At 40.6% G+C, this 12,223-nt stretch overlaps 1 protein-coding gene across 4 annotated transcripts in view; it reads right to left on the reverse strand.

The window, feature by feature from the left end:
• Nucleotides 1-12,223, reverse strand: part of PPP1R21 (protein phosphatase 1 regulatory subunit 21) — a 69,925-nt gene that overhangs the window by 30,164 nt on the left and 27,538 nt on the right. For all 4 annotated transcript variants that reach the window (XR_005032804.2, XM_036926043.2, XM_036926042.2 and 1 more), the window contains 2 exons: nt 10,414-10,550; nt 325-417 (listed from right to left, as the gene is read on the reverse strand). Coding sequence is in view for 3 of the 4 variants with exons in the window: in XM_036926043.2 (XP_036781938.2) it covers nt 325-417; nt 10,414-10,550 (230 nt within the window). In the remaining variant the exon portion in view is untranslated. The remainder of the gene's footprint in view (nt 1-324; nt 418-10,413; nt 10,551-12,223) is intronic.

The raw sequence follows: 12,223 nt of genomic DNA on the forward strand, positions 1-12,223 counted from the left end.
AGCGCAAAGTATTTTGCTAAATGTGTCTGAATAGCACATCTAGTTTGATAAAATTCACACACCTGCCTTAAGTCAGTGTAACATATTTTTGGCTAAAGTACTGTGCACAAGGATTTCTCTTCAGCACTTTGTTTACCTTCAGAAATGAAGCAGATGGGAAAAGCAGAAGGCAGTGAGCTGTGAGCTTCAGCATAAGCCAACTGCTACTAAGCCTCTATCTGGGGACTATTAGATGTGGCAGTATTTGTTTAAATCTTATTCAGGCAGGTCTGAAACAGTAAGATGAAGGTTTAAAGCCTATTTATGTTCTTTTCCAAGCCTCACCTTTCATGACATCATGAAATCCATGCAGTGCAGCACCAACATTTGTTAAGACAGAACTGTAGTTTGTCCGAAGAAGTCCATCTGGCTCTGTACCTAGGAAATCAATATCACAAATCTAAGCATTTTCCCAGAAGACTTTTCCTGAAAATTTGACAGCCCACCATCTCCCTCTACTTTTGGAAAGAGAGAATGAAGAAGGCTTGTGATATGTGAAAATAATGGCTCTTAAAATCTTTGCAGACACATTCAGATAATAATGGTGGTAAACAGACACATCTAAATGATATGCCTTGACCATGTACACAAAATTAAATTGGTTTAAATTTTTTATTGCTTAAAAATCAAAATTAAATTGTTAAGCACGATTATGTCTTTCATGATTCTTGTTGAAATGCAAGTCTGTGAATTTTCACCTTTTTACTATACACCATATTTCTTATTTTATTCCCCACACATTATTATCTGCTGAGCATCACTAAAAACACTATTATTCAAACATCAGAGTTCTTCTGGCATGGCAGCATGAGCAGCTCCACAGATCGATTCCTCAGAAAAGCTGGTGAAAATTATTTTTCAAACAGCAATTTAAAACTCTGGAGAAGGTTGTGTAGGAAAAATGGAAGTTCCTATGAGCAGGATTCTTGCCTGACCCTAATCTACCTGATGTTGTAATTGGCCCACTGTGTAGGTTAATGCTTACACACCCGTTGGCAATGAGCCATTATTGTTGGTGTTACTATATAAAGAACTCCACCCAGTGCTCTGCCTGGAGGAGGCCATTAAGGAGAAGAACACACTCCTGCAAGAAGCACAAGAGGTAAAGATAATGAGGGAAGAAAAAAATTCATTGATGATTGAGATGGCATGGCTGCAGGTGCTATGGGGATGGTAAAAGATGTAATAGTAACACAAGAAGAAACAGTACAAGAATGCAGAATGCGAGGTGCTGTGGAGGAAGTAAAAGATTTGTTGAAGAATGAGATGGAGTTGCTGCAAGGCACCGTGAAAGAGGTAAAGGCCATAAAGGAGAAGAATGCACCCCTGCTTGAAGCACAAGAGGCAGTGCAAGAACACAAGCTGAGAGGTGTTGTGAGGAGGTAAAAGATTCTGAGAAGAATGACACAGTGGCACTGCAAGGTGTTTGGAAGAGGGGCAAAGACCATGAAGGAGGAGGACATACTTCTGTGAGAAGCACATGAACAGGCAGCACAAAAATGCCAGCTGTGAGGTTTTGAGGAGAAGGTAAGAGAGATGCTGATATTGAGTTAGTGTTGCTGTGAGGCACTGTGGAAAAGGTAAAGGATATAGCAGAGGAGGAGCTCAGGAAAACAAGACACTGCTGTCAGCCCCAGAAATGGAGGAGCCAGCAAAGAACAAGGAGGTAGAGGTGGTGCTGGAGGCAGCACCCCCTCCTCTATTCAAATTCTGCCCAGTTGTAGTCAAGAAAATAAAGACGTAGCAACTGCAGGTTCCTCCCAGAAAGGTGAAACTCCCTCCCCAGAACACAGAGCACTCTATTCTATGCTCCACCCCTACACACAGGTGGAGCTTGTGGATTTGGGTTCCCTATTTTGACAGAAACTCTCAGAGTCCATTATCAGCCTGCCTCCTGCGCCTTTGGGATGTAGGGGTGGATGGGATTATTTTGTCTGGATCAAAGATGGGAAAGCTGGCTTCCCAGACAACTCATCATATCTTGCAGAAGCAAGTGCAGAATGCACACCAGACACCAGGAAATCATTTACTTCTAGAGTAGGTAATGGCCACACTTCACACTGTATGGCCCAATCAGGATGACTTACCATCTTCCCCCACGAGAGAGCAGACATATACTGAGCTCCAACAGGTATTATAGGAGTTAGGCATGAAAAATACCATTTATAACTCAGTAAATTATGGCCCAGATGAGGAGCTGTTTATGGCAGGGATGAGGGATACAGTGCTGTAAATGGCTCCCTCATCCCTCTTTGGGGCCTTAGTGGCAAATCTTGCCCCTCACTTAGGGTAGCCCATAAATGTAGTTACTGGTACAGTGCAGATTTTGGGGAGGCTGAAGCAATGTGGGCACAGAAGGGAGTGCAGTCTGCTACTGAGAGGAAGGGTTTAAAGAGTCCCATGGAGGTCAAGAGGACCCAGATGTGGGTTGATTAAATAGGGGCAGGAGCTGATAGAAATTGGATGGGAAGTCAAACAGTATCTTACTGAAGTCAGAACAGCAGTTTCAGCCACTAAGGACCAAGAAGCAGAGGACAGAGACAGAGCCACAAGTGTGGCCTGTGCACCTGCAAGACTTCCTTCTGGAGAGTGACCTGATACTGCCTGGACCCACACAGGAAGACCAATAGGTTATATGGTTGACTGAGGGGAGGGTTGAGGCACCTGCCTTGAGGGACTGGGTGGGGACCAGAGGCCACATGCTGAAATATCAATCCACTGGTCCCCAGTGAATATACGTGTCCTGGCTCTGGTATACACAGGAGCTGAATGCTCAATGACTTACGGCAACTCTAAGTGGTTTCCTGGGAGGCCATTGTTATAGATGCCTATGGGGCTAAGGCTAGCAGGGTGAAACAAGCCCGAATCCAGCTGGGAATAGGGTATCTACCCCCAAAGGAGTATACTGTGTATATCTCTCCAATCCCCTAATATATTTTGGGGATAGATATCTTGAGGGGCATATGGTTGCAGACCACTGCAGGTGAGTACAGACTGAGGATATGTACAGTGAAGGCAGTTCTGAGGAGACATACTAAGCACTCATCCATAGCTTTGCCTGTGCCTCAGTGAGTGACTAATACCAAGCAATACAAATATCCTGGAGAGCCTAAAGAATCTGGAGAAACCATCCAGGAACTGGAGAAGATGGGAATTAATCAGCCCACCCATAGTCCTTTCAATCCCCAGTGAGCCAGTAAAAAAGCTGAACAGCTTCTACCATATGACTGTTGACTACAGAGAACTGAATAAAGTCATACCCCACGGCATGCTGCTGTCCCTCTATTGCAGGCCTTATGGACACCCTCAGTCATGAACTAGGGACTTATCATTATGTTGTACATCTTGCTAATGCCTTCTTTTCTATTAGCATAGCACAGGAAAGTGAGGAACAGTTTGCCTTCAAATGGGAAGGCTGGCAATGGACTTCCACTGTCCTTCCACAGTGGTATATCCATAGTCCCACCATCTGCCATGGACTTGTAGCCCAGGAGTTGGCAGAATGGGAGAAACTGCCAATGGTGCAGCTGTATCATTACACTGATGGTATTATGCTCACATCTATTCTCTTGAGATATAGAAGAGGCAGTTCCTAGACTGCTGCAACATCTACAGGAGAAAGGATGGGTTCTGAATAGCACCAAGGTTCAGGGATCTGGTTTGTTAGTAAAGTTCTTGAGGGTTGTCTGCTTACATAAGACTAAAGTTATCCCAGAAGCAGTCACAGATAAAGTCCAGGCCTTTCCTTTCCTACCCCCTACAACTATGGCATTATTACAGGAGTTTTTGGGTCTTTTAGGCTCCTGGACAGTGTTCATCCCTCACTTGGCACAAATTCTGAAGCCTTTATACCATTTGGTACAAAAGGGTGTTAGGTGGAACTAGGATGAGACATGTGCATCTGCTTTTACTGCTGCAAAACTGGCAGTCAAGGTCATGCAGGCCATGAGTGTGATAGACCCATCTATGATCTAGATGTTCATGTAACCAAAGACAGTTATGGTTGGGGTCTCTGGCGGCAGTTTGAACAAACTCACCAACCTATTGTATTCTGGTTGCAACTCTGGAAAGAAGCAGAAGTACAGTACATCTTAACAGAGAAACAATTGGCTGCTGGGTACTATACCTTGCTGGCTACAGAGCCCATCACCAGAACAGCCCTGATAATGCTAATAACCACCTATCCCTTCGCAGGGTGGGATGAGACTGGACCCAAAAAACACAGAATGGCATGGCACAGAAACCTACACTGGCTGAATGGGGCATGTACCTACAGCAGCATAGTACCCTCTCTACTAGCCCTTTGAGTGAAGAACTCCAACACTTATTTGAGCCAGTGACATATACTAGTGAGAGGCAGGAAGAATTTGCTTTAGAACCATTAGTATCAGAGAGCCCTTATCAGCAGGGAAGAGCTCCTATACCTGAAGATGCATGGTACACAGATGGCTCCAGCCATTGCCAGACCCCAGAATGGAGGGCCATAGCTTTCCATTCTAAGATTGAGACAATATGGATGGAAGATGGTGAGGGGAAGAGCAGTCAATGGGCAGAGCTGCAGGCAGTATGGCTTCGGATCAGCGAGGAGCCCTCCCCAACAGTTGTCTTCAATGGTCTATCAAGGCTTGACTCTATGGCTACTAACATGGTATCATGCCAACTGCTTGGTTGGTCACTGGCCCCTTTGAGGGCAAGAGTTGTGGCAAGACTTATGGGCCTCTGGTCAAACTAAACAGTTATAGTATATAATATGACAAGCCATTTGCCACTAGCATCCCCAGGAAATGATGAAGCAGATGAATTGGCCAGATGGAAAGTCTGCTGATGTGGCCCAATGGTTACATCATCATTTGTTGTATGTGGGGCAAAAGACAATGTGGGCTGTAGCCCACCAGTGGGAACTGCCTTTACCTTTGAAGAAGTCAGTAGAGCCTGGCAGGAGTGCACTGTGTGCTCTAAAAGGGACTTACACTAAGTCCCACAGCAACCTGGGATAATAGTTAAGGAGCTGATACCCCTCATCAAGCAGCAGATAGACTGTATTGGGCCTCTGGCCATGTCAGAAGGGTATCAATATGTCACGACTGGTGTGGACACAGCTACTGGACTGATGCACTGCACAGACCAGCAAATGACCAAAAGAGGCCTAGAGCATCTCTCTGCAGCTTATGGCTGACTGCAGGTAACTGACAGTGATCTAGGCACCCACTTTACTCGACATGCTCTACAAGAATGGGTGCAACAGTTAGGGATAAAGTGGACATTTCATGAACCATATAACCCTACTGGGGCAGGTATGATAGAGAGGTACAATGGTTTGTTAAACTCTGGCCTGAAGTCAGATACCAATAGTCTACTGGGATGGTCAGTCTGCTTATGGACAGTGCTACAGTATTTGAATGAGAACGCCCAGGAAGGGGCATTAAACCCCACAGATAAGCTAACACACATTGCTGCCTCCCCTTTACATTTGCAAGTACAAACTAAGGAGAAATCATCAAAGCTGGGGTTTGGCCACCAGAATAGTATTTTTCCACCAGCACCGACTGCAATAAAACCTGAAGACTCCATTCAGTGGACATGGCTTTGGACATTTTGACACATGAACCAGAGATGGTGGCCCTCCTGGCACCTTGAAGGCAAAGTCTGGAGGCTAGCCTCCAGTGTATTCCCGGAGTAATGGCAGAGTAGCACCCAAAGATCATGATAGTATACCCTAAATGTATGGAAGGTCAAAGCATCTTACTGGGGAGTTTTGTTTTATATTTATGACCACTGCATGCACCTAGAGTAGCACTATACACAGACTCCTCACTAACCGCCACAGGGAGAGGGGTAAAGGTATGGTATACTGTAACTAGACAGAACCCCCTTCTTGCCACAGTTCCATCACAGGACCACTCTCTTGCATGCATTCTACCTGATGGACAAGATTTGCATTTGCGTTATGTTGGTGTCACTAAAACATGTCTTATTGCCCTTAAGGTTAACCTCTTCAAATGTCTTTGTAGATTGGGCACACACCCTAGCAAAAACTGCTACTTGCTGGGTGTACATGGAGCTCCCTATCAGTTCCACTACAGGCCTCCCATGGACAAAAATGCGAATTGTGAACTGGGACTGGTATGAATACAACTGGAATGACCACTTGGTGGTAATCAATCTCCTCAGGCTTGAGGATTATCGTTATTTTTGTTGTTATCTGTATATTGTTGAAGCCTCTGTTGCTGTTGTGAGATCTGGTTACAATGCTCCAGCTTTCTCACACAGGGACCATCAGGAAGGATTGAGGGCACATAGATTGTGGGGCAAAAATCCTGGAGGGGTGGACTGTAGGGAAAATGGAAGTTCTTATGGCCAGAATCCTTGCCTGACCCTAATCAACTTGATGATTTAATTGTCTACTGTGTAGGCTACTGCTTACACACCCATTCACAATGAGCCATTGTTGTTGGTGTTTACTATATAAAGAACTCTAACCAGTGTGCTTTCCCTGAAGCAGACGGAGATGAACCGCAAACTTGCCACAGGCAGACATGATTTTAGCACTCAACCTGCCACTGTGAGAATAAAGCTTGGTATAAATCCTTCTATTTACAATGTTCTGTTGTTGTTATTCTGTCTCACTGAATCCAGAGTGAACTTGCCTGGGGCTGAAACCCTCCATTGAGACAGGTCATAAGTTCATACAGCAAATGAAGAAACATTTACTCAGGAAAATCGGTAACTCAGTAAGAACAGCCAGAGTCTATGGTATTTGAACCAACACTGCCCTCCTCTCACCAGCTTGGTGAGCTAAAAATCCAACTCCAGACTATTGCAGCCAAGAACACAGGTCTCCTTCTCCCCTAACTGCCAGCTGGAGGGCTGCATTTCTCTTCTTGACCCTTGCTACCTGTTGTTGAAACTAAGTTCTGAGTGAGTATAACTGGTAAGTAGAAATCCTCTTCTTTTACCAGTTGGTGGGATGGAACTCTACCTTGGGCACGATATTGGTGAGAATACTGGGGCTCTTAATAGCCTCGTTCCAGTTCATTGTCAAGAGTTCAACAACAAAAGAGGCAAGCCAAAGAGACCTGGGGCTGCTGTCCCATCTCCTCCACAAAAAGCTCAGCTAATAGTGCAGGGGTGTTACTCTGAGGGAAGTGCATCATTGTCTCCATCCCCAACACCAGAACCTGGCTGAGAGATTTAGCCCAAGGGAGAAGCAGGCCTAAAAACAAAAAGGTCTGGATCTCTTCCCAAAGGAACTGATATAATTCACAACAAAGTATAGAGAAGTTCAAGCCTAAGTGTGCTCTCAAAAATAATGAAACTTGTGGTGAAAGCAACTAACAGGAGATTAATAGATTCATTAAAGATATAATCTAAACAATAGGCTGGTTGGTGTATTGCCAGAGAGAACCGAAGAAAGAAACTGCTAAGGTCCTTTTGGGGTCAGAACAAATCTCAAACCAATCTCAAAAAATAAACCCACTAGGTATTTGCTAGTTCTATAACTATACCTATAAAGGAGCCCAAATTTAACTGGATCATCTATAGAGCAATTTATACCCCCAAGGCACTGCTGAAAACAAGAGAGCATCAGTCAGAAATTGGTGGAGATTTGACCTCGGTATAATTAGGAAACAAAACCGTGAAAGAGCCTGCCAAAATCAGTCATCCCAGGATTGCTGCGCATATGCCAAACGCTGAACCTTCTGAAAAGTAACATCAGAGTATAACACTTACTGTGAAAACTATAAAATAATGTTTAAAGAAATTAAGAGATCTATATAGATGGAAAAATACACCATGTTAATGGATCAGAAAACTTAACGTTGTTAAGACTGCAATACTCCATGCATTAGTTTTCTAGGGCTGCCATAACAAAGTACCACAAGTCGGGTGGGTTAAAACAACAGAAAATTACTCTCAATTCTGGATGTCAGAAGTCTGAAGTCAAAGTACTGACAGGGCCACACTCCCATTAAAGACTCTAGAGGAGAATCCTTCCCTGCCTCTTCCAGCTTCTGTTGGCCTCATGTTTCTTAGCTTATGACAATGTAACTCCAATCCTGCCTCTGTCTTCACATGGTCTTCTCTCTGTGTCTCTCCTGTGTCTCTAAATCTCTTCTTATAAGGATGCCAGTCATTGGACTTGTAGGGATCTCCCTAAACCAATATAACCTCTTCTTAATTACTTCTGCAGAGATACTGTCTCCAAATAAAGTCACACACACAGGTACTGGGGGTAGAATTTCACAAATCTTTGGGGTACATAATCCAACCCACAAACTCCCCAAACTATCTACAGATTCAATGCACTTTTTATCAGAAGCACAACTAACCCCTTTGCAGAACTGACCAGCTGATTATAAAATTCACATGGAATTGCAGGGGACCCAGAAGAGACAAAGCAATCTTAAAAAAGAACAAAGTAGGAGGACTCTCACTTCCTGACCTCAAACTTAGTACAAAGCAACAGTCATCAAGACAGAATAGGACAGAAATATAGATCAATGGAATTAACCTGAGAGTCCAGAAATCCATGCATCTATAATCATTTGAATCTTAAGAAGGGTGCCAAGACCATTCAATAGGGAAAGAATAGTCTTTTCAATGAATGGTGCTGAGCCAACTGGAGAGACACATGCAAAAGATGAAGCTGGGTCCTTACCTCACACCATATATAAAAATTAACACAAAATGGATCAAAGACCTAAATGTAAGAACTAAAACTATAAGATCCTTAGAAGAAAACATAGGAGTCTTTATGACCTCATATTTGACAATGAATTCTTAGATATGACACCAACAGCACAAGCAACAAAAGAAAAATTGGACTTCATTAAAATTAAAAACTTTCATGCTTAAAAGGACAATATTAATAAAATGAAAAAATTACCCACAAATGGGAGAAAATATTGTGAATCATTTATCTGATAAGGGATTGTATCTAAAAAATATAAATACTTACAACTCAATAATAAAAAGACAAATAATCCAATTGAAAAATTGAGAAAGGATCCAAATAGAACTATCTCCAAAGAAGGTATGCAAATGGCCAATAAGGACATGAAAAGCTGCCTGACACCATTAGACATCAGGGAAATGTAAATCAAAACTACAATAAGATACCACTTCAAAAAGTCGGATAATAACACTAAGACAGGTAAAATAAAAAAGGCAGATAATAATGGGTGTTAGTGAGGATGTGGAGAAATCAGAACCCTCACAAATTGTCAGTGGGAATGTAAAATGGTAACAGCTACCTTGGAAAACAGTCTGGCAGTCCCTCCAACAGTTAAATAGTTGCCACATGACACAGCAATTCCACTCCTAGGTATATACCCAAGAGAAATTGAAAAGGTATGTCCACTCAAACATTTGTTCACAAAAGTCTATACCATCATTATTGATAACAGCAAAAAGGTAGAAACAACCCAAAGTGTCCACTGATGTACACTTGCCCAAGGTCATAAATGTATAAATAAAGTGTGGCATATCCATACAATGGAATGTTCTGCAATAAAAAGGAATGAAATATTGATACATGCTACAACTTGGATCAATCTTGAAAACATTATGCTAAATGAAAGAAAACAATCACAAAAGACCATGCATTATTTGATCCTTTATATGGAATGTTCAGAATGGCCAAATCTATAGACAGAAAACAAACTGGTAGTTGCTTAGTGCTGGAGAGGGGTGGAAGGGGAGAATAAGCAGGTGATAGCTGAAGTATACAGTTTCTTCTTGAGGTGATGAAAACATTCTAAAACTGACTGTGGTGATGGTTGCATATACCTGTGAATATGCTAAAAACCATTGAATTGCATACTTTAAATGGGTAGATTATACGGTATATAAATTATATCACATTAAAGCTGTTACAGAAAAGAAACAAATCACAGTACCAGAAAATCATGGCATTCTCAAAAACATCATTTAAACTGAGGTCCCTTCAATTACTTAAAAATACTCTTCAAATTAGACCAAATGTAAACAGATGGTACTTTTACTACTAAACCTCCCCTACACTATTTGTTAGAAAGTTGCTATAAATTCTTAGGCTTTCCCCTCTCCATTTAAAAAAGAAAAAGGAGAGAAAGGGAAATAACAGTTAATGAACATTCTCAATGCTTCCTATTGGACATTCTTAATTTAACTTAATTAACCTCCATTTTTACCTCCATTTTATAAATGCAAGAATAGGTGCAGAGAAGTAAGGTGATTTGCCCAAGGTCATAAATGTATAAGGCCTGGAGGATTTGAAGTTTTTCTGACTCCAGATCCTAGGTTCTTCACACTCAAACAAGCTAAACCATCTCTCTTTTCCACCCTCTGCAGTCCAAGTTCTCAAGCTGAGCCATGATCAACAAACACACTTACTTGGCAAGGCAAGAAGACCAACGTAAGTCTGCAGCTTCTCAAACACAGCTGTCATCTTTTTCATGTCCTGAGACAGTTCTAGATTCCTGGCTCTTAACGCAGATGTGCAAAGAGAAGATTCACATTCTTCTTCTAAACTAGGAATGGGGAGATTTTTCAAAAGTGAGCATTCTGAATGATTTTCAATTAGCTATAAGATTAGCTACTAGCTATAGCTATTAATTAGCTATTAGCTATAGATTTTCAAACAACTATATCCAAGGAAAGCTTGCAAAAAAAAAAAAAAAACCTGATCTCATTTGTAAGATTCCATTTTTTGTACCAAGATACATACACCTACTTGCTATAAATGTCAGTGAAATAACAGAGGACTAAATGGAAAAAAGATAAAGGCAAGTGCCTATTATCTTTCCATCCTGAGAGCAGCACAAAATTGTTTCCCTTAAATGTATTCTCAAGAGAAAACTATTTCCTAGACTGAATCCCTAAAGAGAATTAATCCAACAGGAGCTAGCAGACAAAACCTTTTTATCAAAGACAAAAAAGAAAACTTTTTAGAACACATAGTTACAAAAACCAAATTAGAAAAAAACAATCTATAGACTCAAATCTAAACATAAACTTAATATTCATAAAATACATTTTGTTTTCTATTTTAAATGGTTACTTGGGAAAATTATATGGTTAGAAAAAAACACATGGACTCAACAGTGTTTATTAAAAATATGCAGATAAAATGCTTTCTACATGCTAGAAAAGTTACTATTACAGTAATGATAATCATATCTATTCCCTTGACTTTGCCACTTCTCCTCTTCTACTTTATTTATAGCAGACAGCTATAAATACTAAGCCCCATTTAATATAAAGAACAAGTCACCTTGTCAATTGAAGTGGTACTTAAACCAATGACCAAAAAATTGCCTAAAATCATGACTATTTGATAAGGCAGGGCTGGAAGCATATGGGACAGAACATTCCAAGAACAGGAATCTTATATCAAGAAAGGACTTCTCCAGTGTTTTGAAAAATGTAATAGTGAAACTAAAGTAAGATAAAATAAAAATGCATAACTGTTGCAAGCAGTAAATAACGCTTCTGCAATGGTTCTTAAATAGACTCTTCTTAAACAGAAGCCAAATCAATAAAGTATATTTAAGCTTCTAGAATCAATTTGCAAAAAAGGCTTAATTATACTGAGTCACAACATGTAAGGACCTGAATGAAACTATGACTCATAATTATTAAAGTCAGAATTCCCTGATTCCTAAAATTCTGTCATATGCACAAATCATAGAATTTGGTTATTGAAATACCCTGTGAGGTTAGAATTAGGAAATAAAATGGCTTTTAATACATATTAATTTTTTTTTGAGTAATGAAATTCTTTATATTTTGAAAAGCTATATCCTACTACTTTAGTTTTACATGGACTTATGAACTACAGTTATTTGTATATTTTCAATCTGTAAGTAATGAGGCATATTTTCTAAACTCATTCTGCAATATACTATAATACATATGTGTTCACATTTCTCTCATGTTCCAGTTAATATTATTCTTTCATTTATTATTTAAAGGCTAAATCTTGGGATGAAAAGATTTAGATGAATTAGGAGTCTTAGTAGTTTTAGACCAAAAGTATCAAAACATGCAAGCAGTAATATTAAATTTCCAGTTACACAGATTGTTTTCTCTTGCTTTTCTAGAAATATTTAAGATAGAGTATTTAAGTCTATTAAATGACATATATGAGGGCTGAAGTAGATACACCAAAATTTTATTTTATAACTTAAATAAGTCACCAGTA

Source organism: Manis pentadactyla, chromosome 2 (assembly GCF_030020395.1).
Source record: "Manis pentadactyla isolate mManPen7 chromosome 2, mManPen7.hap1, whole genome shotgun sequence".
Classification (NCBI taxonomy): Eukaryota; Metazoa; Chordata; class Mammalia; order Pholidota; family Manidae; genus Manis; species Manis pentadactyla.